General features: G+C 38.8%; 1 protein-coding gene across 1 annotated transcript; it reads left to right on the plus strand.

The window, feature by feature from the left end:
- The first annotated feature begins 237 nt into the window (after positions 1-237).
- LOC134290144 (uncharacterized) lies at positions 238-15,072 on the plus strand. The gene is made up of 2 exons (XM_062857188.1): positions 238-1,621; positions 14,669-15,072. Exons 1-2 carry the CDS (start codon positions 238-240, stop codon positions 15,070-15,072), a joined length of 1,788 nt encoding a protein of 595 aa, XP_062713172.1.
- The last annotated feature ends 425 nt before the right edge of the window (positions 15,073-15,497 follow it).

Below are 15,497 nucleotides of genomic sequence, written 5' to 3' on the forward strand. Positions count from 1 at the left end.
GATAGTTCTGCTCTCCTGGTTGTCAATTCTTTCCAGGATCTCGGTTTTTTGGAAGTCGAAATCGTGTCCTTCTTCAATGTGGTGTTGTCCTAGTCCTGTTTTCGCTTCCTTCTTCCTTATGTTATTTCTATGCTCGTTTAGCCGCGTCTCTAACATTCTACCTGAAAGGTGAAAGGTGACGTCAGAGACAAATTGGGCAGATTGTTACAGCAAGAAGATTTCGAACGAGTAGTAAACATGGTGGAAAACTCTACAGCGAGAGTATACGTGACTACGAAAGAGAAAGAAATGGAGAAAATCGAGCGCCTGAAGAGGAGAACTGTCGAATTGAGTTACGACGCGAGTTGGGTGGAGAACACCACCGACACACCATTACCAGACTATCTCGAACGAACTCTTATGCTGGGTCCGAACTACAACGTCCCGAACCGAGAGAAATTTCCGTACATCGAAACTGTAGCGGCGATCGACAAAGCGATCAAATACAAGGACAACGTAGACGAAATTCGGGCAGATGTGGCCACCGCGATGTCAAACTTCCTCAATTACAACAACCAACCGCGCCACCATGAGCATGAGTGGATTGTCAAAGATGTGGGAAGAAGTAGGAAGTTTCTGAAAGAAAACCCGTCCCTGTTGGTCACCAAGTCGGACAAAGGTAACCAAACCGTCATCCTCTCGGCAAACGAGTATGAGGAGAAAATGGAGGAAATGCTACAAGATACCGACACCTACGAAAAGATCTCCTTCGACCCAACAGCTAGAGTGTCCCGAAAAATCAAAGCAATCCTGGACGACTGGAAGGAGAACAGGTACATTGACGCCCGCACCCACAGAAAGCTGAACGTATCAAACTGCAACCCACCCCGCATATATGGACTACCTAAAACTCACAAACCAGGTAGGCCGTTACGCCCGGTGGTATCAACAGTGGGGTCCGCAACGTACCAAATAGCCCAGTACTTGTCGAGCATCCTCGGAAAAATCGTTGGGAAAACGGAAAATCATGTCGTCAACAGCTTCATCTTTGCCGCGGAGGTACCAGGAGCGCAGATCAGCGAAGACGAAGTCATGTTTTCGTTGGATGTTACTTCGTTATACACGAACGTGCCGGTTGACTACGCGATAGAATGTATCAACCGACGATGGAACGAAGTTGCAGCACACACACCGATCGACCAGAACAGCTTCGTAGCAGCCGTCAAGCTTGTGTTGGGGTCCACCTTTTTTGTACACAGAGGAGTGTTCTACAAACAAAATTTCGGCGTACCAATGGGTTCCCCTCTATCACCGGTTGTGGCAAATCTAGTGATGGAGAGGCTGGAACAGGAAAGCATATGCAAGCTGGAAGAAAAGCAGACACCGATGAAGATATATCGCCGCTACGTAGACGACTGCTTCTGTGTGGCTAAACGGAACTACATCGACACCATAGTAGCAACCTTCAATGAGTTTCACGAGAAGCTGAAATTCACCGTAGAAAATGAGGAAGACAACAAACTTAAATTTCTTGACATGACGCTACAAAGAAGGGATGGAGTAATCGTGAAAATTTGGACACCTAAACAGACGAACGAACGCTACTTGGACTACAACTCGGAAAGCCCGTTTCAACATAAACGTAACACGGCAATAGCGCTTATTGACCGTGCAATAAAACTGACGAACGCTAGTGAACGACACAAAACAATTATGACAGTCAAACAAATTTTAGTAAAAAACCACTACCCAAATTGGTTCATTAACAAATTGTTAAAACAAAGAACAGACAGACACTATAATACCTTAAGACACGAAGAAAGACAAACACAAGACAAGAAATATGTTTCTACACCCTACATTCCATGTCTGAGCGAAAAGCTATCGAAAATCCTAAACAAACACGACATTACATTAGCCTACCAACCACGTAACAAAATAAAACAGACAATATTTAGTAAACTTAAGGACCCAATCCCGAAAGAAAAGACAAAAAATGTAGTATATGCAGTACCATGCGGATCAGACGATGGAAAGATTTACGTAGGACAAACAGGTAGAATGTTAGAGACGCGGCTAAACGAGCATAGAAATAACATAAGGAAGAAGGAAGCGAAAACAGGACTAGGACAACACCACATTGAAGAAGGACACGATTTCGACTTCCAAAAAACCGAGATCCTGGAAAGAATTGACAACCAGGAGAGCAGAACTATCGCGGAGGCCTTCCATATAAAACTGCTAGGGAATAACACCACTGTAAACCTACAGCGCGAGTGTGGTGGTATAGACGCAGCGTACAACGGACTAGTGTGCAAAATACGAACGTTGCCGAAGCGCACACAGCCGAGACGAACCGCATGACGTGATCTGACGAAATAATATACATAGAAATAGGATTTAGGGTTAGTTGATAGGCCACAGTGGTGGAGAACAAACGTTTTGTGTAAGTGGGTGGTAATTTCAAATTGTAGACCAAGAAGGAAAATTGTACTAACTTGACTCAATAAATGTTCACAGATCTGATGATGGCTGAATGAAGTAGGCCGAAACGTTATGCCAAAACGATTTGGAAAGTCTTTTTTCACCGAAAAAAATCAACAAATCTCGAAACATCAATATAGTTAGATACGTCGTTTCGAAAAATATGCTTAGTTAAACAAATTAAGCAATAAATCATCAAACTGTGATGTGGATTCTTCAATTTGCTTTATGAATCGTGCATGCAGCAGTAAACCCGGATTAGTTTACATTCTCGAGTTACGTCGGATTGGAAAGTTATGCTTGAAATGGGCAATTGATTCCTTTGAACCCTTCAAAGCGCCGGGTAGGGATGGAATTTTTCCTGTACTACTCCAGAAGGGTAAAGAAATCTTAACACCTATTTTAACAAAGTTGTTCCGATTAAGCTTATCACTAAGCCATATCCCTACAGCTTGGAGAGAAGTGCGAGTCACTTTTATCCCAAAGGCAAATAAGAAGGATAAATCATCACCAAAATCCTTCAGACCCATAAGTTTATCGTCCATTATGTTGGAAATAATGGAAAAAATACTAGGCGAGTATATCAAATCGTCATATTTAACAAAAAGCCCATTGAGCCAAAATCAATTTGCATATCAAGAGGGCAAATATTCGGTAACAGAACTTCATAAGCTGGTTACAAAATTGGAAAGATCCTTTGAAGCAAAGGAGATTTCACTTGCTACGTTTCTTGATATTGAAGGAGCGTTCGATAACACATCTTACGATTCAATGAGGAATGCTATGTCAAGACGTGGTTTTGATAGATGCATTGTTGATTGGATTGGAGAAATGTTATCAAAAAGAGAGGTATCATCTAACCTTGGCAATTCATTTATTACCGTTAGAGCAGTAAAAGGGTGCCCACAAGGAGGCGTACTATCACCTCTATTGTGGTCTTTGATAGTTGATGATCTTCTAAAAAAACTGGAAGCACAGGGCTTCGAAATAATCGGCTTCGCTGATGACATAGTCATACTAGTTCGTGGTAAATATGACAATGTTATCACTAACAGAATGCAAACTGCCTTAAATTTAGTCTCCTCGTGGTGCGATAAGGAAGGATTGAACATTAATCCTTCTAAAACCACGATCGTACCATTTACACGACGGAGAAAAATAGCAATTACTAACTTAAAACTGAAAGGAACTCTTTTGGAACTTTCAAATACCGTCAAGTATCTTGGAGTTTATCTTGACAGCAAACTAAATTGGAATTTACATCTTGAGCATGTAGTTGGTAAAGCTACAAGTGCTCTATGGATCAGTAAAAAGACTTTTGGTAAAAAGTGGGGATTGAAACCGAAAATGATCCACTGGATTTATTCGGCAATTGTGAGACCCAGAGTTACCTATGCGTCACTGGTCTGGTGGCCTAAAACAAATGAAAGGTTAGCACAGAAGAAAATGGAAAAACTTCAAAGATTAGCTACTCTTTCAATTACTGGTGCAATGCGAAGTACACCGTCTAAAGCGTTTGGCACTTTATTTCACCTACTTCCGCTGCATCAATTTGTTCAATCAGAAGCTGCAAAGAGTGCATTGAAGCTCAAAAGAACTACACAACTCTTTGATGGTGACCTGAGAGGGCATCTTAGTATTCTGAAAACAATTAGTATCGGCTCTCTCGTCGTAAATAATAGTGATTGGATGAGCAAAAGATACAATTTTGAACGCTCTTTTGAAGTGATTAATCCAGGGCGAAATCTGTGGACAAATGGTGGCCCAGAACTACACCCAGGATCAATCGTATTTTACACTGATGGTTCAAAATTGAACGATCAAGTAGGGGCAGGCGTGACTGGCCCCGGGATTAACATATCAATTCCTATGGGCAAGTGGCCTACAGTTTTTCAAGCTGAAGTCCAGGCGATTTTGGAATGCAGTAATATTTGCTTACGCAGAAACTACAGACATTCAACAATTTGCATGATGTCTGATAGCCAAGCAGCTCTTCTAAACTTGTATGGGAGTGTATTCAGTCACTTCAACAGTTAGCTTGCCGTAATCAGGTGAAGCTATTTTGGGTTCCAGGGCACTGTGGAATTGAAGGAAATGAACAAGCCGATATGTTAGCAAGACTTGGATCGTCTCATCAATTCATAGGGCCTGAACCATTTTGTGGTGTGTCTGGTTGTTTTCTCAGGATGGAGTTTAAAGCATGGGAACATGAGAAATTAAAACCAACTGGGAAAACACCACTATTGCGAGGCAGTCGAAACGTTTCATAAAGCCGGACGTTTCAAGTACTCGTAAAATTCTAGAACTTTTTAAAAAAGATCTTAGTTCTTTTACTGGCCTTCTAACAGGTCATTGTCCGAGCCGGTATCATCTGAAGCTAATTGGAAAACTTCAAGATGATGTATGTCGCTTTTGCGGCATAGATACAGAAGACTCGGAACATTTGTTGTGCCGTTGCCCGGCAATTGCAGCTAAAAGAATTAGGTTCTTCGACAAGGGGCTGATAGAACCCCTTGATGTCTGGAGAACAAACGCCAATGCGGTAGTACAGTTCATCCGAACTGTGGCACCGTGTTGGGATCATGCTTACAGTCAAGGTTTGATTATTGCTAACTCCAATGGTGATACGTCAACTTGACATAGCTAAATTAAACTGGAGCATTTGTCACAATAGATCTAAAAACAGGTCGCAGTGACTTATATACCAAACAAGGAATAAAAAAAAAAATGATGATGGTGATGGTTATGATGACTGAGCTCAGTTTTATGAATGAGGAAACGATTTTTTTTCCAGATTCCAAGAAACGTCATAGGTAGTCAATCTTTTTGTAAATTAAAAGCATAAAACATAAGATTTCAAACTTCACATCAAATTCAATCGCTTCCAAATCGTGTGCGATAGTCTTGGTGTAATTCCCGAAGGAATCCCAGTAAAAAGTCGCAAAAGAATTCTAAAAATATTCTAGGATAAGTTCAGAATGGAACCTCACAAGGAATTCCGGTTGGAATACCAACACTAGTTTCAAAACGATATCCAATAGAACTTTTGGAAGGAATCCCAAGAAATCAAAAGTTTCGTTTTCCATGACAAAAAGCACTTCGAAGTTACACGAATTTCAGATGAACTTCCCTGCTGCTTAAAAAGCTAACAATAATGATCCTTGCTGGAACTTCACACATAAGTTCCAACAAGGATCATTATTAGCCTTTTAAGCAGTTTGAAAGATGCTTAAGATGCTACTCGGAGCATTATTGGAACTTCCATGTTCCTAGATATTCATTTCAGTAACTTGATGTGCTAAGGTTTTTTTGTCATTTTAGCAAAAACAACTTTATAAGAAAGCTTTCATGGACAGCGAATTTGAATTTACCAAATTAATGAGTTGAAGTGCAAAAGAAAAAAAAAAATGAGACCCACCGGATTCCAACCGGTAGTTCTTTCGTGAGAGCCCTATCCTCTACCTTAACTCCACAATTGCGATGAAGGTACATAGTGGGTGAAATTTGACTTGATCCAATGCTCTGGTGACAGCTAGGTTTCAACATCTGTGCAGTACCGCAATCAACTACACCATATATTAAGTATCTGTAGCACTAGCAGCACAGCAATACGATAGCAGGTTATCACTTATGGTGAATTCTGAAACGTATATTTTTGTTTTCACATTTATTGTGAGAAAAAAAGAAAGAGAAAGAAAGAAGGCTGCTTAGTAGGCAGAAGCAAGCTTACTTATGTGAACTTTCAAGTTCCGGAATCACTTAAAAATAAAGAAGCTTAGAAAGCTAAAGAGTAACCTCTAACAAGCTGCTTTCGCTTATAAAGTACCATTCTATCCGAACTTTTGGTTACTTGGGATACCAGGAGGAGTTCAGAAAAGAATCCCGCGATATATTCTGAAAAGATTATCTGGAGGAATTCCTGAACGCACTACTGCAAGATTTTCCGAAGAAATCAATGAATGAATTCCTAAAGGTAGGGAATCGCGCTACTTGGGCGGTGGCTTCTATATTCGTCTGTTTTCCACTATAACTCAGTCAATCTTGAACCAATTGACACAATTATTGGAATGCAGTGAGATAGGTATAGTATCTAACCGTGTACAAAATTTCAAGTCAATCGGTTCAAAATTGACCGAGTTACAGTGGAAAACAGACGAAAATAACAGACGAAGAAAACCACCGCCCAAGTAGCGCGATACCCTATCACCAGAGGAACCCCTGCAGAAATCCTTGGAGGAATTCTTAAAAGAATTTCTGGTGGAATTTCCAGGCCCGCATTAAGGATTTTGGGGGCCCGGGGCCAGAGCGGATGTGGAGGCCCCTCAGAGGTACAAATGCCATGAGCAAATAAGCTTTTCTTTGTTTTTGTTCATGTTTAGCAAGCAAAATGATTTTTGTGGGGGCCCCTAACATGTGGGGGCCCGGGGCCCTGCCCCCCCGGCCACCCCTTAGATCCGGCCCTGGGAGTTTCTGAAATAGTTCTAGGAGAAATTCCTTATAGAATCCGAGGCGGAATTCCGGAAGAAATCGCTGGATTATTTTCAGAAGAAATCCCTGGAGCAATTTTTGAAAGCACCTAAGAAAAAACTACTGTAATCCAATAGGAATTCCAGGAGGTACTCCGGAATGAATCCCAGATGGAATTCCTGGATGAATCCATGGAGAAATTCCAGAAGAAATCCCTAGACGAATTTTGGAAGACAACCAAGCAGGAGTTTTGGAATAAATCCTTGTAGGAATTCGTGGAAAAAGCCCTGTAAGAATTCCTGAATTATTCCCGAACATCTCAAGAGGAATTCTCAAAAAAAAAATCCCTATCGGAATTCCAGAAGAAAACCCATGGGGAACTCCTGAAGTATTCTTAAGACGTATTTCTCAATACTTCATGGCGATATTTCGGAAGAAATCCTAGGATGAATTCTTGCAGAATTTTTAAGGTAAATCCAAGAAAGAAGTCTAGAAAGAATTCAGGATGAAATCCCAAGAGGAATTTCCAAAATAATCTCAGGAAATATAACGTGAAGAACCCTAGAAAGCATTGCATAAGGAACTCAAGGAGGAATTCCTGTAAAAATCGCAAGAGAAATTCCTGGATAAATTCTAGAAGATATCTAAGGAGGAATTCCTCTTGGAATTCTAGTGAGAAGAATGGAAGGAATTCCAGAAGGAATTGCGAAAAGCATCTCAAGATGAACTTCTGAAAAAATCTCTGGAGAAGCTTCAGTAAGATTCCCAAAAAGAATTTCTGAGGAAAGCTCGAACGTAATTCATGAAGAATATTCCACTCAAGAGTTTGTGGAGGAACTTCTGATAAAAAAAAACCCTACATTCTATGAAGGAATCCCTGAAGAAATATCAATAGGAATTCTGGAAGACCTTCCAGGAGGAATTCTTGAAGAAATCAATAAGGATTCTCCTAGGAGTTTTTGAAGGAATTTCCAAAATAATCTCAGTAGGAATTCGTGAAAAAATCGTGGAAGAATCTCACATGGAATTCCAGAAGAAACCTTACAATAAATGTGAGAAAGAATTCCACGAGAAATCCCAGGAGAAGCCACGGAATGCAGAATCCCGAGTGGTATTCCGGAAAAAATCTCAAGACGAATCACAAATTGTCACATCACATCATTTGAGCCATCTGACTACAGTGACACTTCAAGGCATTATTTGGTCATAAACACTGAAATAAAAAAGAGGGTGACAACTTTTTTTGCTGAGATATTAATTATTATCCAACCAAAACACTAAAAAGGACATTTTGTTTTTCGCATATCTCAATAACCAGTAGAGATATCGCAATTTCGAGGTCAAATTTGGTCTGATTGGGTTCTAGAATTACCGATTTAGTTATGAAAAGGCATGTTTGAAAATTTAATTTGAAATGTATTTTGAAGGTTTGCGCTCACATCAATTCCACTTAAACCCTTTGCGCCACCCCTCAATATCAACCGAAATCGCTTATTTTTGGACAGCTTACTTATTTCGATTAGTAGATCACTTTCCACTTGGAAAATCATATCACGGAGAGATTTTGCAAAAAAGGGTCCCACCCTACTCTTCCGTCTTAATGATGAGCGACTCGAATGTGGTCAAATATAAAAGTAAACCAAACCCATGCTTGCGACCCATCAAATCACGATTTTGTAGATAATCGAATGAAATTGTTCACTAATACATTCGCTCAGTCTACGTATATGCCTACAGCCAAACCTCTGTTTAGGTAATGAGTCGGGACTGCCTAAATAGAATTTTAACCCAAATGGATTGGGCAGTTTATTACCCAAATGGATTTCATGGTTGCAAACAAGTTTGAGAAGGGCGAGTGACTTGGAGATTTGAAGGGGATCATGCGGGATTTCAGAGGGCTTTCAAAGTAGTTTTGGCAGAGGTGGGAGGTCAGAGGCGTTGCAGGGGGCTTCAAGGGGTTTTCGGAGGTATTTCAGATAGTTTCAAAGGGTTTCCAGCGAATTTCAGAGGCGTTACAATGCCGTTTTCCGGGGGGTTTGGAGGATCTCCGGTGCGTTACAGGTGGTCCAAGACGGTTTCAGGGGGTTTTCGGTGTCATTTTAGGAAGATTCAGAGGGCTTTCAGTGGATTCCGGAGGCGTTCGAGAAGCGGTTTTGGATATTTCAGGGGTTTTTATGGCGTTACTGGGAGGCCAATGTGGTTTCAGGGTGGCTCGGAACCATTTCATGAAGTATCAGATGCGTGTTGGGGGATTTTGGAGTACCTCAGAGGCATTGCATTAGGTTTTGATGGACACAAATGCCAACTTATCTGGTAAAGTGTCTTTAATAACATAAAATTATAATTAGGTTTTTGAGGGAGTTTGAGGGGGCCTACCGTTTTTGAAAATACAGCTCAAGAGAGATTCCAGAGGCGTTTAAAGTCGCTTCATTAACGTTTCAGGCGCTTCACTTAAGGAAGCTCTTGAAGATTTATAACGAACATTGAACTCACCACTCAACAGCAAATAGTTGCATGAGGCTATGTAGCATGAATTTCATTCATACACACAAGTTTGCATCTAGATTCGATTGCTTATGCTCAAGAACGTTTTTAGGGAACCCTAAATTAATCTATTGGGTATCCAAATTCCAATCTTAAGGATGGCTACAAATTTTCGACCGTGAGTACATATCTGACGAGACCACTAGACATTATTACCATTAGGTGATAGAACGAAGTTTTTCAATCCTCTTTTTGCGTCAGAGATGCACAAAATTGTGGTGCTATGTATTGGATGCGTCCCAGCAATGCGTCTCCGCATTGCTATTGACATTTGAATGGGTTCAAGTGGGGTAGAAATCTTCTCTATCATTAGGCTGACCATCCGTCCCGTATTTAACGGGACAACCAAATTTTCAAACACTCGTCATTGGTGCATAGTTAACGTTTTTGGCTCAATTATTCGTTCTTCCTAGCTGAAACAGCATTATTAACAACATGCAGTTCTGTTTATGGACATTGATTTTCTTTTCGTTGAGTTTCCGAAATGTGTCCCGTATTTAAACGGGACAAATCTGGTCAGCCTATCTATCATATGCGCTAATTCCCGTCATATAAGACGGAAAATAGCGAATAATTACAGATATTCCAACTTACCTTTGACGAATTTCGCACCAACTCGTCTTCGGGGTTGGCAGCACCCCCTCAGAATGTTATGAAATTTTGTAGGTTTCAAGACTTTACCTTTTCAAGCAACTTTGCGTATTTAGTTTTTTCAAAATTAACCTAGACTAACATTTAAAAAGAGTCAAAGTTCTTTAACCGTTTTTTTTTCACAAAAAATAACTCGAATATGATAAGATGTACAAAAAAGTGATGTATGGGTGACATTTAGAAAATTGTCCAAGCTTTCATGAAAAAATATTTTAAAAATTCTTAATACATTTTTTCATGCTAAAAAATATATTTTTGAAATTAAAAGTCAATTTACAGAAAATGCCCACTTTTTTATGTTTTGAAATTTTTTTCCAAGAAAGTCAATATTGTTGCCTAACTTTCCTCGATACATCACAAGATGGGCACTTTTAAGGAAAAAAAGTTTTTCTAACAAAAACTTTTTCATGTTAGTTTTTTTAGCGTGTTGCGCATTAGCCGTTTTTTTTCACAAAAAATATAACTCGAATATGATAAGTTGTACAAAAAAGTGATGTATGGGGGACTTTTAGGGAATTGTCCAAGCTTTCAAGAAAACATATTTAAAAACTATAAAAAAATGTTTTACACGCTAAAAAAATATCTTTTCAAAATTAAAAGTCAATTTACAGAAAAAGCCCACTTTTTTATGTTTTGATTTTTTTTCCCAAGAAAGACAATATAGTTGCCTAACTTTCCTCCATACATCACAAGATGGGCACTTTTAAGGAAAAACAATTTTTCTAAAAAAAAACTTTTTCATTTTATTTTTTTTTTGCGTGTTGTGCATTAACTCGTACAGTAATGTATCCAGAATCCTAATGACAATCCATTAAAACTTAATGGGCTCAACTACTTTTTTAATATCTTAACGTGCTTGACATTGAAAACGTGCTTGATATTAGAAAGGGCTCAAGACAAATTTGCTTTTAGGGTTTTATATCAATGAAAACGCTTGTGTATTGATGAAATATGTACATATGTATATGTGTATTCAATTATTTTCTTTTCTACAATATATACATCCTTCTTTTATACATTCTATTGTAACGTTTTTTGAATATTAGATCTTTAGTCTATCTGAAACAAAGTAAACTTTTTTGGATTATTTTTTGAATTCGAAAACTTCTTCGCTTCAATTTGATTTTCAGAAATTGGCACAAATGAATGAAATTTTTGTGTACCAGGTATTGTTTTTACGTGACTGTATGTGTATAGTTCTTCAAGTTCATCCGTCATTTTTGCATATTGTTCATTTGAAATAAAGTAGAAATTCAATTTTGTTATATGTATATCTGACTGTTTAACTGCCCAGTCATACAGTTCTCGAGGAGTTGTGATTGTGTTTCCATAATCTCGAGCAAGACTTGCTCGTTTTGCCATTCGCTTGAGAGTACCTCCAATAGCGTCACATGGACCTTTGCCATGTGAAGTTGCGAAGAAGTGCCATTCTGTTTCCAATCCATAATTGGACCGAAAACTGCACAAACTGGCAAATTTTTTTTTGTTCTTATAATGAGCTGCTGCTCCATCTGACATGAAAGTAATTTTTGAGAAATCAATCGATTGTGTAATGAAATCCAGCAGTTTTGATATAAATAACTGAACTGCTGTTGTATCGTGTGTAAGTACTTCAGATATTATTATAAAGCTCAAGTTTTCCAACTTATTTTCTTTTCTGTAGTACACTTCAAAGGGGTGAATGGTAGCTTGAGAATTATTCCAATGGTAACCTTGAGCTGAATTTTGAATGATAAATGAATAATTTTCTGAAAAGTCACAAATTGTTAATACTTTACCCTGTTTAAGAGATTCTTTTTTATCCCGCAAAAATGAGGATTGTTCTTTATAAATGAAATCATGAGTTATAAGCTTATCAACTTTTTCTACAAAATACGGAACAAACTCGTCTATAGTCTTAGTAATAGTTTACAAATTGCATCGATCAGTGGTTAGCCATTGTTGAAATAAAACCGATTCTTTATCATTCGCTTCTAATAATGATGTTAGTTCACTGGTTCTAGGCACACAATAATACAATTTCAGCAAACAGAATGCTGTTTTAAGCATTCAGATATCAAAACAAGCTGAGAAACAGGTTCTATTCCAGTTGGGATGTAACGCCAAGAAAAAGAAGGCACCCAATCAAACAAAGTTGTAATGCCCATTGAGTGTTATTAAATGGGTATAAGGATTTTTGATACATCCTGTACGAGTTATTGCGCAACACGCTAAAAAAAATAACATGAAAAAGTTTTTGTTAGAAAAACTTTTTTTCCTTAAAAGTGCCCATCTTGTGATGTATGGTGGAAAGTTAGGCAACAATATTGACTTTCTTGGAAAAAAAATTTAAAAACATAAAAAAGTGGGCATTTTCTGTAAATTGACTTTTAATTTTAAAAATATATTTTTTAGCGTGTAAAAATGTATATAGAATTTTTAAAATATTTTTTCATGAAAGCTTGGACAATTCTCTAAAAGTCCCCCATACAACACTTTTCTATAGGTCTTGTCATTTTTGAGTTACATCGATTTTTAAAAACTTTTCGAAAAAAAGTTAGGCCCTCTTCAAATGTTACTCTTGAAAATTTTCGAAAATTTAAGTATGCAAAGTTGCTTATAAAAACCTAGTCTTTATGCCCACCAAGTTTCATTCGATTCTGAGAGGGTGTTGCCAACCACTGGTCGAGTTGGCGCGAAATTCGTCCTTTAGAAAAGATAACCTCAGAATTTCGAGCTGAACTTGAATTCAGGTTAGTCACTACATCTTCGAGTCTTGTAGTGGTGTAGTTGGCAACAGTGCTGTGAAGTATCAGTAGTTATCAACCGACATTTAAAGCTGAAATTGAGATAGGTAACCACTCATTTTTCCATTTACCATGGGAATATTAATTGACTAGTCTCTGATCATTCAATTGACATCAGCTCCAGCCTCAGTCAAGGCATTTTATCATTCAATTGAGCTCCAGTTAGGAAGAAAAATATGTGGTGTTGTAGGTTCAAAGCTTGTACCAAACCCAACATAGTCCCAATAGTTGTTCGATGTTGGTCGAACAGTGGCTCAATTTCGATAAAAATTGTTCCAACTTCGACCCAACATTCGATATTTTTTCAGTCTGGCGGAATTTTGCAGGGTTTTTGGTGTTCTGTGCCCAGCAACTCATTCGAGTAACAATTCATTCAATTTACAAATATTCGCTTCTCATTTGATAGGTGCTCTGATTAAATGAAATCGTTTTGAACATGAATAGAAGGAAAATGACTGAAAATATTTGTTGGTTATTGAACACTAACTAACTAATGAATGAGATGAATTTTTGCAACACTGGTTTGTCTTGTGAGTAGGAGTCGTGAGTTCGATTCTCATCGAGAGAACGAGTAGCTTTTTCGTAAATTCCACTCCAATTTGCCCATTTCTCACTCACGTCCAATTTTTGGAATTCAGTAAAACTTCCACTTGGCTGGTTAAGCTGCAAAAATCGATAGTTAATTAAAACTTTCTTTTGCCAACGGTCCATCAGATGGATAATTTCGCGAAAATTCACGTTTAGTTTCACTCCATTTACGAGTTGAAAATTTTCTCGTTTTGCGTACGTCGATGGCAACCGCATCAAAACAGCAGCTAGCCGAATTGTTCTTCATCACCGTTCAATTTTCACTTCACCAAATTCACTTGTTGAAACAACCTTCAACCTACAAAAGCTCTATGTTCCTTCAAAGTTGGTTTTCACTGCTGCGGAATGCAGCAAAAGCTGTTCAATTAATTCAATAAATATTTTTTTCCCGTCGGAACAATGTTAACAATAAGTTTTCTTTGCCTAGGGAGGATGCAAGAAAAAGTATGCGTGATTTTTTTTGCATTCGAAGCATCCGTATTTCAAAACCACAGAGAAAAATGTCTTCGTTGCACTGTGATGACGTATTATGATCAGTTAGGCAAAAATATTAATTGATATGATCTAGTCGTTACTCTGAAGCTACACCTATCTCAATTTAAAAACTTTCAGCTCAAAAGTACTTTTGACACATGATTTGATTTGGATGGCGAAGAATTTGACCGACTTTTCGAATCAACACCTACGGTACAAGCTTAATATTTGACCAACCTATGTAACATAGTGTCAAGCGTAGAAGGTGTGCCGAGAACTGAGTTCAGATTATGCTCGAAATAGGTGTGGACTAGATGGAAACAGAAATCAAGAGGCAATTATTCAATATTATTATTTTAAGAAAATTATAGTTCTTTCGCAATATTTTTTACATATATGGATAATTTATAAATTAGTAATTGATACCAAATTGACCATGAGACATTGGCCGAGGCGCAAGAATAAACTCGTTCAGGAAATGTTATTTCTTCACATTTTTCTTATGAAGTAGGTCAAATTTCAAAGGAATCGTTTCGTTTTATATGTCTTCGAGAAATTTGCGAGATTTTTAGAATACGCAGAGAACAAGCAACGAGTAGCTTTTAAAAATAAAACCTTGAACTCCCCCTAACGAATATCTAATTATCCCTGATGAATCTTCCCAAAATGTCATTCCATCTCAAAACCGCAATTAGGACGCCACCAACCTGTCTCAAGGTCGCACCGTGGCCATCGCACAAAAGTCACACCGTATAACCAGGCAGGAGACATCCATCCGACGAACCATCACCACACACTCGTCATTATCCTCGCTTGGCCCAATAATTTACCCCTAATTATGTCCAATTTGGTCCGGGTCTCGGTTGGACGATTTCAATCCGATAAAACGAGACGTTCCGAAACTCATCACGAACCAGGCGCGACGCGACGGCGGAGGAGACCACAATTCCAAATTCGAGTCCTTCAGATCAACGGACGGATCTACTCCCTGCGGCCACCACCACAGATATCCGCACTGTCATCATCTGTCGTCGCCGTCGTCGCAGTCGGTCGTGACTCGCATTTCGAATCGATCGACATCCATTCGTCGTCCACTTAGAGAGCTACTATCAAGATTGAAACCCTTCTAGTGGATCGAGAGAGAAAGAGGGGATCACTTGATCTGAGTTTCGGTTCGATTTCGAAACCATCAGAATGGAAAGACCTGCGCTGGCATCAAGTGACGAATTCTTGAACTTCGAATTTGAAGCGAAGCGAGATTTTTCTGCCAAAATGTTGCGAAAGATGGAGAAAGCGGTCGACTAGCTAATTAATCGGCCACCAGTCGGCAGCTTTGTCGGATGCAACCGGAAATGAAAACTGCAGTTGCTAGCTATAGCTACCAGCAAAATGATGCGCTGCTTGTGGTCTATGTTGCCAATAGCCAATAAACGAAGAAACCGCCGTGTTTTAACTCATTAACACTTTGCATCATTTTGAAAAATTCAGTCACGTCTTGGCGGGACTTGTTGTGTTGGCAAACCC

This window comes from Aedes albopictus, chromosome 3 (genome assembly GCF_035046485.1).
Source record: "Aedes albopictus strain Foshan chromosome 3, AalbF5, whole genome shotgun sequence".
Taxonomy (NCBI): Eukaryota; Metazoa; Arthropoda; class Insecta; order Diptera; family Culicidae; genus Aedes; species Aedes albopictus.